Here is an 18,944-nt window from a genome sequence, read left to right on the forward strand (position 1 = left end):
TGGCGCTGTATGGGAGTGGTACAGTGCAACACAAGTGTGATATAGGATATGTCCTATATTTCCCAGGGATACGGTGCCGCGTCCCATGTTTCTCTATGGAGAGAGGTGGGGGTGAGTTCCCCCCGACGCCGACGTGTGCCCGCCGTGCTACGTTAGTGCATATGTTAGTGCGAATGTAGCCTAAGTCTGTAAGACTCACATTGAGGATTTTATAGACTTACATAGAGGAACTGATTTCTATTCCACCCAGTAGTACAATCATGAACTGGCAAGTCAGATTGTAAACCAAAGGACTACACAGTGGGCGGCATAACGGAAACCATTAACACAAAAAAGAAATGTAAATTATCAATACAATAAAGTATAATACTAAAGTTTACAAAATGCCTCTTACTATAGTTTAAAAATAATAGGAGACTGCTCAAAAACAAAAAATAACAATGTGATTTCATCGTTTTAGTATTTAAAGGGAACCTGTCACCAGGAGACCCATTTCTAGCACTTCCCCAGTCCCCACAGAGCATAGTACATACACTGTCAACGTGTTTTTGTATTACAAAATTGGTTTTACAGAAAAAAAGATATGTTATATTGTACCTTTCATTAGCATCTGCTGTGTGACGGTGTAGCAGTTTCCGCCCCCACCCTTGGGGAACAGCTACTCCATGTGACCTTTTCAAATATATGAAAACACCCATCACTTGGCTTAGCAACGCCCCCTGCTCCTCTACAGCCAATCCCGAGTGATGGGAGTTATTCATATATTTCCACATGTTTCCCAAGGGTGGGGGGGGAACTGCTCCTTTCCAGCCCCTCTTATTGGGCAACTGCCTAGTCACACAGCAGATGCTAATGAAAGGTACAATATAACATATCTTTTTTTCTGTAAAACCAATTTTTTATACAAAAACACTTTGGCAGTGTATGTACTATGCTCTGTGGGGACTGGGGGAGTGCTAAAAATGGGTCTCCTGGTGACAGGTTCCCTTTAAGTGCAAGGAAAACGTATAAAAACTGTATACAATATTGTGTCTTCTGCCTATTTCATATGTATATGAGATAAATTATGTTTTCTGGAGAAGCATATAGACTCCCTGTATATGACAAAGTTTCAAGTAGAGTATCTAAAGCTGTGTAATATGGACCTCTGTGGTATCATGGTTAAGAAATAATTACCTTAGGGACAATCACAATTCCATCAAATTCATGCAGTAGTTACAATGCCATCCATCAAAGTGCAATTTATATAGTATTGTAGCCCCGTAATCCTCCGAACGTTATAAACCCTAAACTATCTTTCACTAATCCTTTTATATAGCGCAGTGGTTCTCAACCTGTGGGTCGGGACCCCAGCGAGGGTCGAACGACCAAAACCGGGGGTCACCTAAAGCCATCGGAGCCGCAATTTTACTGTGTTTTTACTGCGAGTTGCATGGTTTGGGGTCACCACAGCATGAGGAACTGTATTGTGGGGTCACAGCATTAGAAAGGTTGAGAACCACTGATATAGCGTAACCTGATCCAAACTTTTATCTCCATCAATTAGTTAGAATTGGACCCCTTTCAACCTGTCGTTCCATTAATTAGCTATAATGGAACCCACTTCATCCTACCGCTCCATCAGTTATTGAGTATGGGCCACCCTCAACCTGCAGCGGCATCAATTAGTCAGAATAGGACCCCCCCCCCTCAGCCTGACGCTTGATCTATTAGTAAGAATGGAATCCCTATCAACCTACTGCAGATAATGGGGAATGGAGAAGCCTGTCCGGGCTGTGGGAGTAAAGGCTACTCAATGCCCCAGTTTAGGGTATAGGACATTAGGAGGAACCTACTATTGGATTAGTTTTTTAGCTATATACAACAGGCATCAACATGATCAGCATTAAAGGAAGTTTAATATCATGAGTTTGAGATTTTACACTGAATATGGCAGAAAGACATAGAGTAACAATGCTCAGGATGGAATCTCAGAATTACTCTCTGACAGTTATCAGATATCAGAGTTTGTCTCTAGAGTTGCCTTTCTTACAACTTTAATATTGCTTCTTTTATCTCCTTAAGCAACTCATCCACTTTTTCCTGATATTCTTTCCCATCTGGAAATTTATTTTTTATGTTTTCAAGAAGAGGCTTAGCGTGCTCCTTCAGCATCTCCATTTTCTTCTCGACATCTTGCTTCAGATCTTTATAATCCTTTTGGAATTCTCCTTTAAAATCCTCATGATATCTCTTGTACTCTGCATGGACCTCATCCACGTAGGGTTGGACTCGGCCACGCAGCTTGTCTACCTCAGCACGCAGGTCTTCCAGACCCTTTTCTGCAATACTTTCCAAGTTATCTAAGAAATCGGTTATTTGCTTATTTATTGAAGACAAGAAGTCGGTTCCATGTGGAACTATTTCCTTCATAATCTTCTTGAGTCGCTCTTCTAAAGCGTCATCAAACTCCTGAAAGATAGGGAATACATTCTTCCTGAGTGTTGGGAATTTCTCATGGAGCTGTTCATCGAATTTCTTCCAGACTCCTGCAGAGTAACCTTCTAGAGCTTTCTCTAGTTTGCGTGTGTGTTTCCTTGCAGCATCCAACTTCTCTTTTAGTTGATACCTGGGAATGAGTGTAAATATTAGAAATTGTAGAGATTAATATTTGTTTACATTGATTTATGTCATAGCGACCTACAGAAATACCAAATCAATGGATGCCCCCAGTATTCTTACATATCAGGCATCATAGCTTAGAAGCACTAATTCTAGAACTACTCGATGGTTCTGTTAGAGTTCTGAAATTTCAATTGTTTTATTATACAAATTCTCTTATCATTAAATTCTTTTGCATGAAATGATCATATCAAAAATCTTGATGTACTGTATGGCAACTATATTGCTGACAAACTTAAAGGGGTTTTCCAAGTTTGATCCTTTGATCAGTGAGTGTTCAGCCACTGGGATATCCACCAATCACAAGAACAAGGGTCTTCTTCTCACTAACTGATGGAACGACAGTATTGTATTGAACGGAGCAGAAGGAGACTCCACATGCTCCCTCAATTAGTGACAAGGGGACCCCTTTCAAACGACCACCCCATCAATGAGTAAGAATGGGACCCCCTTCAGGCTGCTACTCCATCAATTCGTAAGAATGGGATCATCCTCAGTGTGCCGCTCCAACATTTAGTAAGAACCCCACCCCCCTCAACCTGCCGCTCCATCAATTAGTTAGAATAGGACCCCCTTCAAACTGCCCTTCCATTAAATAGTCAAAATGGGACCACCGTCAGTCTACTGCTCCGTCAATTAGCCAGAATAGGACCCCTCCTCAGCCTGACACTTAATCCATTAGTAAGAATGGAAGCCCATCAACCTACTGCACCATCAATTAGTGATAAAGGGATCCTCCTCAACCTGCCACTCCATTAAATTTTAAGAATGGGACCCCCCTCAACCTGCTGCTTCATTAATTACTATCAATGGGACCCCCTTCAACCTCCATGCATTTGTGCCTCCATCAATTTTTGGGAATGGGATTTCCATTTGCATCCTCAGTGAGAATCCCAGGAGTTGGACCCCCATAGATCAGGTATTTATCTCCTATCCTGCGGATGAGGATAACACATTCACAGACATCCTATTATAAGACACATAAGTGGCTTCAGGACTTTGTTCCAGAAATAGATGGAGATCCTAGAGGTGAGACTTATGAAACATGTATGACATAACCTAGAGATATTCTTTACATTGACGCTGAATGTTGATGGAAATGACTTACTGTTCTGCAATCTTTGGAAAGTCCAGGCTTTTAAATACATCAGTTACTATTGCAACCGCATCATGGAAAACCCTTTCCACTGTTTTGTCAGAAGTTTGTTCTTGGTGAGGTTCATCTTGTTGCCAAAAGTAGCGCCCCTGTGCCCCTGCAAGACAAAAGGAATGTCAAAACAGATTGTGGATGGATGTAAACCTTTCCAAAGGATTGTCTTATGGCATAATACGATGGTACAAAATGCGTGGGGGATGGTGAAAAAATATGCAAATTTCCATGTTAGAATTTGCATGAAGTACAACACAAAAAAATGTATAATATAATCTACAATCCAAATTCTAAAATTGTTGCCCTGGTGACAAAAATCTATTATCAAGATCAAGTATGATAAACCGGGGACACTTACTCATAGATCGAGGTACCGTGATTTTGGTCATCTTCTTATATTTGTTATCCATGGCCACGTTCCTTCTAAAATCAGTTTTTATAATTATGTTAATGAGCCTTAAGTGCTACAGGGCCACTTCCCAGAGCCTCCATTCTGGCGTATTAGCATAAATATAAAAGTTGATTTAGCAGGAAGGAGGCTGATGTACCCATAAAGCAATTACTTGGGTCCCAAAATATGTTGGAGGAGACCATAATGACAACATCAGTTTAAAGCAGTGGTAGAGCAGGAAGTAATAGACTTTGCCATTCAGTAGCTATACATTAAAGAGCCCCCAGAGATTTTTTTGGAAACCCAGAAATACCATATCCAGCAGCCACACATTTCTTCTACAGAGGGCACAGTGAGTATCATCTATCCTTATGTGACATCTATTTAAGTCAATGAATGATCACAGGGGTCATCCCAGTACACATAACGCTAGTTAAAATGTCTCAAAAGGGCTAAAGTACACGAAAAAACAAAAAAAAGTGAAAATAAGTTCCTTTTTCTCCAGTATTTCTAATCACGTAAGAGTTATAAGAGTCACTATACCTGTGCAGAAGAGCAGGGCTACTGATAGTAGCAAAACTTTCATGCTTGAGCTGTCCCTTCAATACCTGTCGTAGAAAAGAAGAGGATGATACATAGAGCAACAGAATATCCAAAAATTACAAAATATCCTTCAAGAAGTTCTTTAGAACTCTTAGAATTTAAAGTAAGTCATCTCATAAGCTGGTAACTTACAATTTCTCATGAATTCAGGACGTGGTGTGAGCTATGGTTACTCAGTGACTGGCATATATAGAGAATCTGCCACCCACTGATGGGCACCTGCCCAATCAGATTATGAAGACACGTCCAACACAAAGTTCACAAATACCATCAACACATTAACGCTGCGGGGGGGGGGGGGGCAAAGCTGAAGGGGTAAAGCACAGTCCAAGTGATGAAGAGTTCACATCAGGGGACAGAGGGGGCAGCATAGCCAACAAAAGGTCACAAATAACCATCAAAGTCATGAAGGTCACAATAAAACTTAAACATATTTTGGAGATTATTGGCCAATCTGCAAAATGTTCTGTGCCAGTTTATTTTACATTTGTTTTTCTGGTACAGATCTTCAAAAGTTTAAGGCTTCTTTATATCCCCATAGCCACCAGTATGGGAAGCTTTGGAGGTAATTTTATACTGTAAACTGGTTTAGGTCCACCCATTTATTGATAGGTTTGATTTGCGGTGAGCTCTGGTGAAGATCAGGTGGCACTTAGTCTCTGGTCCCGGGTGTCGGCTGGTACCATCTGCATCTCCCGTGGTGGACCAGAGGGTCCACAGACTCTGCTCCCAAATAGACTTTCTCACAGACTCTTGGCTACTATCCTGGAGGTGGCCTCCACCCTGAGAGTCGCCTACCCTAGTATTGTGACAGTAAGATACGGCCATGGACCCTGCGAAGGTCGAGGATCCCACCACAGCCATGGATCCCATCAAGGACATAGACTGTGCCAAGGATCATATCTGTTACTGGCTGATTTTTCTAACGTGGTTGCCCAGTGGACTCAACTTTTTACTTATCGGGAAGAGCAACTTGGCAAAGTTGCCTCCATACTTCAACAGCTGCTTGGCTCCTGGTCCCACAGGCTCCATTCCAGTGCTGCTCCGGCTTTCCAAGAGCCACTTCAGCCTGTCTCCATGCCTCAGCAGCTATTTGATTGCTAGCAACTACAAGGCCGGCTACCTTGCCTGCCTCGATTGGCTCCAGCTTTCCAGAAGCCATTCCAGCCTCTGCTGCTTCCCAGCGCTGCTCCAGCTTTCCAAAAGCCATTCCAGCCTTCGCTGCTTCCCAGAGCTGTTCCGGCTTTCCAAGGGCCTCTCCAGCCTCTGGCTTGCCAAGGGCCACTCCAGCCTCGGGCTTGACAAAAGCCACTCAAGCCTCCGGCTTGCCAAGGGCCACTCCAGCCTCGGGCTTGCCAAGAGCCACTCCAGCCTCCAGCTTGCCAAGAGCCACTCCAGCCTCCGGCTTGCCAAGAGCCACTCCAGTCTCCTGATTGCCAAGAGTCACTCCAGTCTCCGGCTTTCCAGAAGCCACTCCAGTCTCCTGCTTGCCTAGAGTCACTCCAGTCTCTGGCTTTCCAGAAGCCACTCCAGTCCCTGGCTTTCCAGAAGCCACTACAGCTTTCCAGAAGCCACTCCAGTCTCCGGCTTTCCAGAAGCCACTCCAGCCTCCGGCTTGCTAAGACCCATTTCAGCCTCCAGCCATTCTACTTGCAGGGGAGTCAATGCAAGTTAAGAGAGCTCGTCCTTCCTCGTCCAGGAGACGCCAACACCTTAGGGTTTTGGGAGTGACTTCCCTTGGGGTCATTACAGTGTCTCCAAGTATGAAAATTCCAGCTTTCCTCCTCTTGTGTCCCGTCACCAAGATGAATTGGAGGAGGTGGAAGAAGAGGCTAAAGAAGAAGAGAAGAGGGGTACACCCGTACACCTCCATATGGTGCGGTCACCCCCCGTCCTGGACTTACCTCTCCAACGCTCCCAACTAGGCCGCGCCTGCTTCCTGACTAGGTCCCGCTCGTTCCAACTCACCAGGGCGTCTTCCTGATTGGAGCTGGTTAATCCGGCCCTCCCTTCCTTCCTTGCTGGATCCTCTCTAGGAACTTCCAAGGTTTCCAGACCTCGCTTCCCAGAGCAGTTCCAGTTGAAGTAAAAAGCCCTTCCCGCGTTCCAAGACGCTCCTGTGTCTTCAGCATCATTTCATGTGAAAGCCCTCCAGTGTTCCCTGTGTTTCCAGTGTTTCTCCATGTTCCTGTGTTACCAGAGTTCCTCCGTGTTCCTACCATTCCTGTGTCCTGCTGTGCGTTCCAGGGTTCCTGTTCAGCGGTGTCTTCAGTCTGTGCCAGTGTTACCAGTATTCCTCCGAGTTCCTGTGTTAACAGTTTTCCTCCGTGTTACCGCTGTCATTTCAGGCTTGGACTGTTTCCTGCATCTCCTACGGTACTACCTTGGCTGCCACTGCGGGCCTAGTTGCACCTGTGAAACAACTTGGTGGCACCCCGCCGCAGCAAGACCATCGTGCTTTGTGGCAGGTTCTGGCAAAGACCAGGTGCCACTTAGACTTTGGTCCCAGGTGTCGGCTAGTACCATCTGCATCTCCTGCAGTGGCCCAGTGGGTCCACAGACTCTTCCCAAAGAGATTATCAGACTGTTCGTCCCTCCGAACTGTGACAGACTGAATTACAATTTGGGATGTAATCATTTCGTGGTAGGAACCCAAATGATGTAGAAGGAGTCCACATTGGAATGCAGACAACTTTATTCTATGCTTCTTCTTGTTCCGCCCCAAACCAGACTGCTCCTCCTCCTCGGAACCTCAGAACTGCAGAAGAAGCAAACACATTAACAGTAAACATATTAACTGAACAGATATAACAACTCACATGGGACAAGGCCAGAATTTTTTCAGGATGGTTGGTAAGAGTCCTGTGGCGAGACCTGTTTGGACGGAACTTTGGTGTCACTGTCTTGAACTGCATACAAACCTCGCTACCTCAGTCTCTACTGGGCCAAATCTCCCACAGCAGCAATTGCGGAAATATAGAGTTATAGCTCAGGCTTTGTCACCCGAGCGCCTCAGGAAGCCTCGTATTTTAATTTATGCACTCCCCCCACTTGTGCTAGCAGTCCCTACAGCGCACAGAACAGGTGACAGGTGGGACCACTAGCTCAAGTGGGGGGAAGTGCATAAATTAAAATATGATGCTCCCTGAGGTGCTCGAGTGATGTAGCCTAAGCTCCCCAGGGTAGTTAGCATAACTTTTATAACTATATTTCAGCAATCCCGCCATATAATAGTTATAATAAAAGTAATAAATGTAAAGGAAACTGATAGAAGATGTCCTTTAAGGATCTTCAAGTGGTAGCTGCAGGTATCTCCATAGTCTGCAGAATGTGTGTCCTCTGCATGTGAGGTCCACTCATGACAGTACAAAAAACTGGCTAGCCGCAAATACGGGCAGGAATAGGGCCTACTCTGAGTTTTGCAGGTCAGGCATATACCTGAAAGTGACATGGAAAGTTCTACAGGCCCTCTCCAACCACCCCCAAGAACCCAACTGGGTTACTAGAAGCCCAACCTGCAGGACATTAAACACCCCAGCCATGTAGAAGAATAAACCTATAGACCTGGGGACAGGAAACTAGACCAGTGACAAATAGGACAAGGACAGGACCTTGATTTATCAGCTACTGATGGCATTAGCCTATCCCAGTGACGTAGTCTTGTGAAAGGACATAGACCAATGTCAAGGATAAAATGGGAGCACCATTACCCTCCGCTCAGAGCCTATGTCTTCCAACGCACATTTACTAAGGTTCCGCATTTTTGTCGGGTTTCCCTACTATTTCCGATTTGCGCTGCTTTTAAGTGGGGGTTTTGGCGCACCTTTGGACAACCCAACTGATTCGGACTAAGCGCGGGATTTACAATTCAAATTGTGTCGCTAGATCAGCATTCACATACACCAGGAAGAAGACGATGAACTCCGGCGGACCTCAGCGGGGAAGCGACACATGCAGGATATCGGGCACACGATCTTGGTGAATCGCGCCGGACTTCATCTTTGTCGGACAACACACCTCGGGGGGATCGAGACAGGACCGGGTAAGTAAATCTGCCGCAATAAGCTTGATTCACCCCCCACTGCACCTTTATTAAAATGTACAGGGCAGGTGTCCCAGCTTAAAGGGGTTATCCAAGACCATAAAACAAAAAATATTGGGGGCCAGCAGGGGACTGCTAAAAACTGGCCAGCCACCTCGGCGGGTTGGAAGCTGAACTCAGCACAGATTCCGTGTTCCTGTTTGTTTACATCAGGCTCAGACTAGAGAGATGGCAGCGTGAGATGCGGGGAGGGACCGGAGAGGTAAGTACATGTTTATTTTTTTAAGCAGCCCCCTCCCGGCCACCAATGTTTTTTGATTTATGGTATTGGAAAACCCCTGTAAGATGTCCAGACAATAAAAGTTATCACTCAAAGGTAGAAAAAAGATCGCCAGCTCACCCAACCTCAAGCTTCCACCAGATGTTAGATGTTGTACGGCTCCAGGTGCACGGAACAGATCCAACCTCAGCCGTCAGGTAATCAAATAGAAGAGAAAAAGAGCAGCGCACCAGCACTCATAGAGGAGTCCAACCAGGAAGCTTGATGTAAAAAATAGTACATCCTTTATTTACATATCCAACATGATGAGACCTCGGTTCACGTGTTTCGGCGCCTAGTGTCGTACTCATAACCTACACATGTCTCCACTGTATTACCTTATATTCATTGCACCTGAAAATTTTCACCCAGTTGTAATTTCAACTTGTTAACTCACCTGGACATTAATAAATTGGCACACAATATCACAGTAAGGAAACATGTGACAATAGAAACGGGCGAATCTAAACAGGACAATAAGGTTAATGATTATGTAGCTGACCTGATGGAATCAGATCTTGTTTTATGTGAATTTACAGAACAAGAAAATCCATTATGTTTAGCACTTTGGCATGTGAACAGGCGGAAGTTAATGATAATGTCAATAAGAGTTTTTGTACTCCTAATGTTAGTTTCTATCATGTGAGTTCACGTGTATCAGTTCTAGATGTGGCGGAGATTGGGGGCGGGGTGAAAGACTGGGCGAATGGCTTGACCACTATTTGCAGCCCCTCACTAGGGTCACCCCTTCCTATCTACAGGACACCAAACATTTGTTATGTATCATGAATGAGTTTAAATGGCAAGACAACTGTAAGTGGGCTTCATGTGATGTCCATTCTTCCATTACATCCTTGAAAGAATTTATTGCGCCAGCCACCACTTTTTTACTTCAGAATAACTTTTTTTCTGTTTGATGGGAATTGCTCATTGGTTTTTATTCATAGGGCATGTGTTGGGTCTTGGAATGCTAGTATTGCAACTTAATATTCAACTTGTGCCCGGTGAATATATTGGGGCACATTTACTTAGGGTCCGCGGACCGCATTTCCGTCGGGTTTCCCGACTATTTCTGAATTGCGCCGCATTTAACTGGGGTTTTTGGCGCACGTGATCGGATTCTGGCGCAATCTTTCATGCGACACAAATCGGGGGGCGTGGCCGGTGGACAACCCGACTGATTCGCAATAAGCACAGGATTCAAAATTCAAATAGTGGGGCACATTTACTAAGGGTCCGCAGCCGCGAATCCGTCGGGTTTTTCCCGAATATTTCCACTTTGCGCTGTATTTCACGGGATTGTGGCGCACGTGATCGATTTTTGGCGCAAACGCGCCGACTTTCGCGTGACAGAAATCTGGGGGCGTGGCCACCGGACAACCCGAAGGATTTGGAAAAACCGCAGAATTTAAAAAGCCATTTGTGTCGCAAGATCAAGCACTCACATACACCAGAAAAAAGCAGGTGAACTTCGGCGGACCTCGGCGCAGCAGCGACACCTGGTGAATATCGGCGCACGGACCTTAGTGAATCCCGGCAGAACCCGAATCAACGCCGGAGAGCGCACCGCTGGATCGCGACTGGACCGGGTAAGTAAATGTGCACCAGTGTTGCAAGACAGTGCACTCACATACACCGGGAAGAAGAAGGTGAACTCCGGCGGACCTCAGCGGGGAAGCAACACATGCAGGATATTGGGTTAATCACGCCGGAATTCATCTTCGTCGGACAATGCACCTTGGGGACAAGACCGGGTAAGTAAATGTTCCCCATTATGTTCTCCTTTCCCCTCTTTTTTTACACGTTTTTTGTGATTAATATTTAGTCAGAGGGTCAAACACATGCTTCAGTTATGAGACTATAGATTAGTGACAGTCTTTTGGTAGTGTACTGCAAAGAGTCTTTTGTAAGTTCTGTATTACTTATACTAGTCTATTCATGTTCTCATACTGATGTGTCTTTTGCCACTTCTTCAAAGTACTGAGGGAAATATGTTACATAGCATCGGAGTTTGACAGCTGCGTGACGTTTATAGACATGATACTAGTGTACACAAGATTTGTTACATTTGCTTGGTGAAGCGTATCAACCTCTAATCCTAAAAACACCTACCACGTGTCCCCATTGTACAGACATGTTGCTGGGAACTATATGATGTAGTTCTTTTTTAAGGAATTTTCGTTTTCTATGTAAGCTATTAATGTTTTTATGATGTTTCTAGCTATGTGTTTTCTTACCAATCTTACCTGTCCATGTGACATGGTAGGTTGGCTCACCTGAGATCATGTGATACGGTAGGAGGGCCTTTGGGTCCTCCAATGAGCTGAGCAGATGCAATGAATGAATATAAGGTAACGCAATGGAGACATGTATAGGCGATGAGGAAGACGCTAGGCATTGAAACGCGTTAAAAGAGATCTCATCATGTAAATAAAGGACATACTATTTTTTACATCAAGCTTCCTCGTTGGACTCTCCATGAGTGCTGGTGCGCTGCTCTTTTTCTCAACCCCTTTAAGCTTTTTAAAAAAAGTGCAGTGGGGGTAAATAAAGCTTATTGTGGCTGTACTTGATGACAGGTTCCCTTTAAGGTCCCACTGATCTATGCATCCTACGTGACCCCTCATATTCTGGACTCTCATCTCCCCCTCATCTTGTTTCCCTTCATCTTTCCCTCATATTGCTGCTCCTCATCTACCCCTCATATTGTGCCCGCCCATTTATTTCCCCCTCAAATTGTGGCCCTTCCTCTCTCCCTCAAATTTTAGGTCTTCAACTTTACCTTATATTGTTACCCCTCATTTCCCCCTCATGTACTGACCTCTCGTCTCCCTCATATTGTGGTTTCCCATCTACCTCATATTGTGGCCTCCTGTCTACCCCTCATATTTTTACTTCTCATCTCCCCCTCATTTTGTGGCCTTTCTCTTCTCCGCCTCATATTGTGACTTCTCATCTCCCCCTTATATTGTGACTTCTCATCTTCCCCCTCATATTGTGGCCCCTCTCATCTCCCCCTCATATGGTGTCGCCTCTCATCTACACTCATATTGAGGCCCTTCATCTTTCCCTCATATTGTTGTTCCTCATCTCCGCCTCATATTCTGCCTTCTCATCCACCCCTATATTCTACCCATCCTATTGTGGCCTATCATCTACCACTCATATCGAGGCTTCTCATCTCCCTCTCATATTGTGACCTATCAACATTTTAAAACAATGTCCCCCTTCCTGGGCACATTCATTGGGACAAAGATAAACGAGTGTCGTCTCTGGCAAGATACGAAAGGAAACAAGGATGACATTAAAGTTCTCTCTGAAATGGGCAAAATTCCTTGGAAACCAATCATGTATTTAAGAAGAGAAGTCCTAGAATATGGCTTAGCCTATGAGGGGATCAGGAGCAGGCTGTGCACCTGCAGGGTCTTCATGGCCAGGCATTTTTCTTTTCCAGCAGGTGCATGTTTAGTAACAGCCAATGGAGCAGGAACCTCCTCAAGAAATGGTGCAGCAGTCGGGATGCCATCTAACTACTGTTGGTGCGGTAGTAGTCATGTATTCCTCAGAGACGGATGGACGGCCTTCCGCAGTCAGTGGTGCTGTTGAGCTTACTGAAACCACCACCGGAGCTGTAGTGCTGGCTGGCGGTCAGTGTTTCAAATTCGCAGGCAGTTACAATGAGCAGAAAATCTCAACCAACCCCCCGGCTCCCTCTCATGATGTGCAGGGGGAGGGGAGACATTCTCTGTTGAATGTAACAGCCTGTGAAGTTATAGCACTGAGGGGCTTTGGAAACACCCATTAGAGCCCTTCATCACTTATTAGATTAATCATAAAAGTTAATTTTAGAAAGAAGGAGGTCATGTTAGCACGAAGCTGGCTGCAAGTAGGCGCAGTGCGGTCATGACGGTCATCCCTATGAGAGGAGAGAAAATGATGGGTGGAGTGGTCTTGGGGGGTGGAGATGTTAGTACTAAGTTGATAGGTGGGTTTGAAATGGGGGGAGGAGATAGTGAGGGGTTTATATAGGAGGTTCAGGAAGGGCAGCCGTGTTTTGGCTTGAGAAAATTGTCAGAGGAGGTTGTCAGTCGTCTCGCTTAGTGGTTAGGGCCTAGTAAGGGGTACGTGAGAAGGGGGGCAAGATAGGTCAGAGAGGGCCAGGATTAGGTTAGGTAGTGCAGGGGTATTTGAGGATGGCGGAGGTGGAGGCATTTTTAGAAAAAATGAGGGAGCAGGCCAGGGCGAAGGGCCCAGAATGGGTGAGGAGCCAGATGTTGACGCTGACTGGTGGCGACATACCTGGGCGCCCGGCTAGTTCCAGACGATCGCGGCCTCCGGAGCGACTGAGCCCCTCCGTCTCTCCGATGCGGGGGCAGCGGAGGGCGAGTGCTGCAGCCGGCAGCGTCAGCGGTGGTCAGCGGAGGAGGTCTCGGGGCCCGGCAGGAGAAGAGGCGCAGCAGGTTCCGGCCAGCACGGTGGTAGGAGGAAGAGCCCGGGTTGCGGCAAGGCCGGCGAAGATGGCGCCTATACGTGGCAGCGCGGTGAAGAGGCGGAGCGGTGGAGGATCCGTGAGAAGGGGCGGAACAGGAGCGGTGACGCGTGAGGCGGAGGAGGTCGGCGATGTCGACGATGACGCCGACGATGACGAGGAGGCAGAGGAGGAGCCGGAAGCGAGAGGTCGGAGGCGGAGCGGTGGCGGCGTCACCAGGCCAGCGGTGAGTGCCAGGGATACCAGGGGAGCGCCAGGGGGCAGCGGCGCAGCAAAGAGGCTGCGGCGGGTGGAAGCGGGGAGTGGCCGCCAAGTGTTGGAGGGCAGGAGGAGGAGCCGCCTGGGAACCGCGGCTAGGCGAGGTCAGCGGGACGTTGCGGTGGGGGAGCGTGAGGACAGCTCTCCCATCAGGAGGCAGGGGGCAGGCAGCGGAGCATATAACTCCAGTCCCGAAGTGCACAGAGCGGGTGCTAGGCGAGCGGCCCCGTCGGAGGCGGCAAGTGTGGCGGCGGGGGGGGGGGGCGGTGCACCCCCTCTAGGAGACATTGGAGAGCCGGGAATGCATAGTGAGGGCGGGCATAGGGCTGCTGGGGGGTGTCAGCTGAGTTCGGCGGCACTCAGCAGCAGTATGGGGGGTCAGGGGGAGGATCAGTCTGTGGTGCGCGGTGTCTCCTCTGTTCTTTTTCCATTACAGGCTCGCGGCGGCTCTGAGACGGCTATTCTGGAGACATTGCGGCAGGCTTTAGACATGGCCCAGCCAGGACAGGCTCCGGTGATGGCGGTCTCGGCAGGGGTTCCGGTGGTTTCCAACACGGCAGGAGTCGCGCCGGTGCCATTGCCCGTGGCGGTGGGGGTATCTGCCTCGCCGGGAGCTGCGGCAGTTGGACAACATTCTCTGCCAGGATCCGGGATGGTCACAGGAGCTTCCAGCTCCACAGGAGCAGCAGGTGTCTTCAGCGCTGCTCAATCAGGTGGGTCTACAGGCACACATACACTGATACAGGGAATTACACAAACACCAGTAGGACAGGGCAGCAAGCTTGTGCTGGGGGGGGCTGAAATGGCCTCGGGTGGAGTGTTGGAGGGCAGGAGGAGGAGCCGTCTGGGAACCGCGGCTAGGCGAGGTCAGCGGGACGTTGCGGTGGGGGAGCGTGAGGACAGCTCTCCCATCAGGAGGCAGGGGGCAGGCAGCGGAGCATATAACTCGCGGCAGCGCTGAGACAGCTATTCTGGAGACATTGCGGCAGGCTTTAGGCACGGCCCAGCCAGGACAGGCTCCGGTGATGGCGGTCTCGGCAGGGGTTCCGGTGGTTTCCAACACGGCAGGAGTCGCGCCGGTGCCATTGCCCGTGGCGGTGGGGGTATCTGCCTCGCCGGGAGTTGCGGCAGTTGGACAACATTCTCTGCCAGGATCCGGGATGGTCGCAGGAGCTTCCAGCTCCACAGGAGCAGCAGGTGTCTTCAGCGCTGCTCAATCAGGTGGGTCTACAGGCACACATACACTGATACAGGGAATTACACAAACACCAGTAGGACAGGGCAGCGAGCTTGTGCTGGGGGCGCTGAAATGGCCTCGGGTGGAGTGTTGGAGGGCAGGAGGAGGAGCCGTCTGGGAACCGCGGCTAGGCGAGGTCAGCGGGACGTTGCGGTGGGGGAGCGTGAGGACAGCTCTCCCATCAGGAGGCAGGGGGCAGGCAGCGGAGCATATAACTCCAGTCCCGAAGTGCACAGAGCGGGTGCTAGGCAAGCGGCCCCGTCGGAGGCGGCAAGTGTGGCGGCGGGGGGGGGGCGGTGCACCCCCTCTAGGAGACATTGGAGAGCCGGGAATGCATAGTGAGGGCGGGCATAGGGCTGCTGGGGGGTGTCAGCTGAGTCCGGTGGCACTCAGCAGCAGTATGGGGGGTCAGGGGGAGGATCAGTCTATGGTGCGCGGTGTCTCCTCTGTTTTTTTTCCATTACAGGCTCGCGGCGGCACTGAGACGGCTATTCTGGAGACATTGCAGCAGGCTTTAGGCACGGCCCAGCCAGGACAGGCTCCGGTGATGGCGGTCTCGGCAGGGGTTCCGGTGGTTTCCAACACGGCAGGAGTCGCGCCGGTGCCATTGCCCGTGGCGGTGGGGGTATCTGCCTCGCCGGGAGTTGCGGCAGTTGGACAACATTCTCTGCCAGGATCCGGGATGGTCGCAGGAGCTTCCAGCTCCACAGGAGCAGCAGGTGTCTTCAGCGCTGCTCAATCAGGTGGGTCTACAGGCACACATACACTGATACAGGGAATTACACAAACACCAGTAGGACAGGGCAGCGAGCTTGTGCTGGGGGGGGTCTGAAATGGCCTCGGGTGGAGCGCTGCAGGAGATATTACAGGGAGTACAGCGGTTAGTAAAAGTTGTTGAGCAAGTTCAGGGGTCACAGCGGGCTGGACCATTAGCGGTTTGGATGGGGGGCGATAGCTCAGGTACGAGTACGGGGGATGGGGTGGTTGCGAGGCAAGAACAGGGAGTAACCGCCGGTTCTGCAGAGACGGGGGTACAGACGGAGAAGGAGGATGCGGCTTCTAAGCCGCTGCCAGTGTCGGATGGGGCGAAAGCTAGTCTGTACATTTGTATGAGGGGGCCATTAGGGGCTCATTTAAAACCAGAGGTAAAGGAAAAGATATGGAAAAAAGAGAACCTGGACATTTTCACGTTGTTGCCGTTGGAGCGCTTTAGTGTTGAAAGGTGGGAAAAGGGAAAGGAGCATAGGAAAGAGGAGGACGAGGAGAGGAGAAGGTTTAGGTTGATTCCTCGTACATTTGGGAACTGGTTAAATGCGTTTGCTATATTAGCAAGCGTGGTGGGCGAGAAGCGCCCTGAATGCTGTTCAGCACTGTGGTGTTACTTTGTGACGGTGTGGGATGCGTATAAAAACTATGGGGGCACGGCATGGTTACAGTATGATGAGCAGTTTCGGCAGCGCATGTCAGTGCAGCCGTCATTAGAATGGGATCACAGGGATATAGATCTGTGGATGCGATTGATGATGTTGCCCAAGGTTCCAGGGAAGGGGTCGTATTTTGGGGGGGTACAGGTGGCAGGATCGCCTTTTCAGCCAGGGCCCGATGGGGGGAAGCTTGGGAGCCCGTCGGGCGGGGTTAGAAAGGGTGTGTGCTGGCGTTTTAACGAAGGCTCCTGCACATGGGGGGGTCTCATGTATTTTCCGGCATGAATGCTCAGGGTGTGGGGGAAGTAATCACCCCTTCTCCAGATGTTTTAAGAGAAATGGGGCTCAATTGCAGCGGGTCGGGTACTCCACTCAAAAAGGGGATAACTCCAGTGCGCCTTGCCGCAATGATGCCGTGGCTAGAGAAATACCCAAATAGGGAAAAAGCTTTGCTGTTGAAGGAGGGTTTTAGCGTGGGTTTTTGGATTCCATTTAGAGAGGGATTGGGGGGTTGTTTTGCAAGGAATTTAAAGTCGGTAGCTGAGTTTCCTACGGTAGTTAGGGAAAAGTTGAATAAGGAGGTGGCGTTGGGTAGGATGTTAGGCCCGTTTTCTACACCTCCTGTGGCTGAGTTGAGGGTGTCCCCTCTGGGTTTGGTCCCGAAAAAAGAGGTCGGGAAGTTTAGGCTGATACACCATTTGTCTTACCCAAGAGGGGCGTCAGTTAATGATGACATCGATACTTCCTTGACGTCCGTGTCATACACGTCTTTTGATGCAGCAGTAGCCCTGGTACGGGAGACCGGGCGGGGAGCCCTTATGGCAAAAGCGGACATTGAGGCTGCATTTCGATTGCTACCGGTTCACCCGGAATCGATGCATTTGTTGGGGTGTTGTTTTGAGGATTGTTATTATGTGGATGCTTGCCTCCCGATGGGATGCTCCATTTCATGTGCATATTTTAAGGCGTTCAGCACATTTTTGGAGTGGGTCATCCGGGAGCGGGCGGGTTCAAAATCAGTTATACACTATTTAGACGACTTTTTATGTGTAGGGATGGCTGGTGGTTATGGTTGTAAAATATTACTGGCTACCTTGGAGCAGGTCTTTTCAGAGTTTGGGGTGCCGTTGGCGGCGGATAAAACTGAGGGCCCGATGACAACATTGTGTTTTCTAGGCATTGAAATAGATTCAGAAAAGATGGAATGTCGCCTGCCAGATGCCAAGTTAGAGGACCTTCGTTTGGGGGTACAGGAGGCGTTAGTGAAGAAAAAACTTACATTGCGCCAGCTGCAATCATTGTTAGGGAAATTGAATTTTGCTTGCCGCATTATGCCAATGGGGAGGGTGTTTTGTCGGCGTCTTGCACAGGCAACAGCAGGGGTGCGTAGGCCGGACCATTTTATCAGACTGCTAAGTGGACATAGAGCGGATTTGATGGTGTGGGACAGTTTCTTGGCTAAGTACAATGGCCGGACATTGTGGATGTCCGCACCATTCTCTAACTTGGAATTGCATCTGTACACGGACGCAGCTGGAGCGGTGGGTTATGGGGCTTTCTTTGACGGAGAATGGTGTGCTGGGCAGTGGCCCAAGCAGTGGGTGGAAAAGGGCCTGACAGCCAATCTGTGCTTGTTGGAGCTGTTCCCGATTGTTATGTCAGTAGAGCTGTGGGGGTGTCAGCTAGCGGACAAGTGTGTTGTGTTTCATTGTGATAACATGTCGGTAGTACAGGTAATCAACCAGCAGACGGCATCTTCTCCTGAAGTGATTGCCTTGCTGCGACACTTAGTGTTGCGCTGCCTGGATTGGAATGTGATGTTTCGGGCGGTTCATGTTCCAGGAGTGGTAACACTATAGCGGATGCTCTATCTCGCCTACAGCTGGAAAAATTCAGGGAACTGGTGCCGGGGGCGGCGAAGGAGCCGAAGTTGTGCCCGGACGCGGTTTGGGAGTTGGTAACTTAAGGATTTTGTATTGGATTCAAAGATCGTTGGCGCCATCCACATGGTTGGCATATCAGAAGGTATGGAAGGCGTGGTTTCTTTTTCAGGATGACTGGTGTGCTGGAGGGTTGCCTTGGGTCAGAGGGGAGGCAGTTATTTGTTACATTTCGGAGTTGTTAGAGAAGAGAGTGTCTAGGGCTGGGGTTCAGAAGTCATTGGCTGCACTATCATTTTTGTTTAAACTTTGCGGAGCGGCGGATGATACGCAGTCATTCATTGTCAGGCAGGCGGTTAAAGGGTACGTCAAGCAGGGTGGTCTCCCTGATGGCAGGAGGCCGGTGTCATTTAACTTATTGCACGAACTGTTGGGGATGTTGCCGGCGGTGTGCGTGTCAGAGTATGAGCGGGTTTTGTTTAGTGTGTTT

General features: G+C 48.8%; 2 protein-coding genes across 3 annotated transcripts in view; both read right to left on the reverse strand.

The window, feature by feature from the left end:
* LOC140134943 (uncharacterized) overlaps nucleotides 1-18,944 on the reverse strand; it is a 238,955-nt gene that overhangs the window by 34,019 nt on the left and 185,992 nt on the right. The gene's annotated exons all lie outside the window — the stretch shown is intronic.
* LOC140134939 (uncharacterized) lies at nucleotides 1,880-5,022 on the reverse strand. Its single transcript, XM_072155783.1, has 4 exons — nucleotides 4,938-5,022; nucleotides 4,746-4,810; nucleotides 3,770-3,914; nucleotides 1,880-2,608 (listed from the first exon to the last, which is right to left on the reverse strand). Exons 2-4 carry the CDS (start codon nucleotides 4,786-4,788, stop codon nucleotides 2,029-2,031), a joined length of 768 nt encoding a protein of 255 aa, XP_072011884.1. The 5' UTR covers nucleotides 4,789-4,810; nucleotides 4,938-5,022; the 3' UTR covers nucleotides 1,880-2,028.

The sequence above is a fragment of the Engystomops pustulosus genome, chromosome 6 (genome assembly GCF_040894005.1).
Source record: "Engystomops pustulosus chromosome 6, aEngPut4.maternal, whole genome shotgun sequence".
NCBI lineage: Eukaryota > Metazoa > Chordata > Amphibia > Anura > Leptodactylidae > Engystomops > Engystomops pustulosus.

Excerpts from the sequence above, each read along its gene's own strand:
- LOC140134939 (XM_072155783.1), bottom strand. The coding sequence starts at position 4,788 with ATGAAAGTTTTGCTACTATCAGTAGCCCTGCTCTTCTGCACAG. Across the intron at positions 3,915-4,745 it reads AGCCCTGCTCTTCTGCACAG|GGGCACAGGGGCGCTACTTT; the intron begins GTATAGTGACTC and ends TTTGTCTTGCAG. Across the intron at positions 2,609-3,769 it reads TTTCCAAAGATTGCAGAACA|GTATCAACTAAAAGAGAAGT; the intron begins GTAAGTCATTTC and ends ACTCATTCCCAG.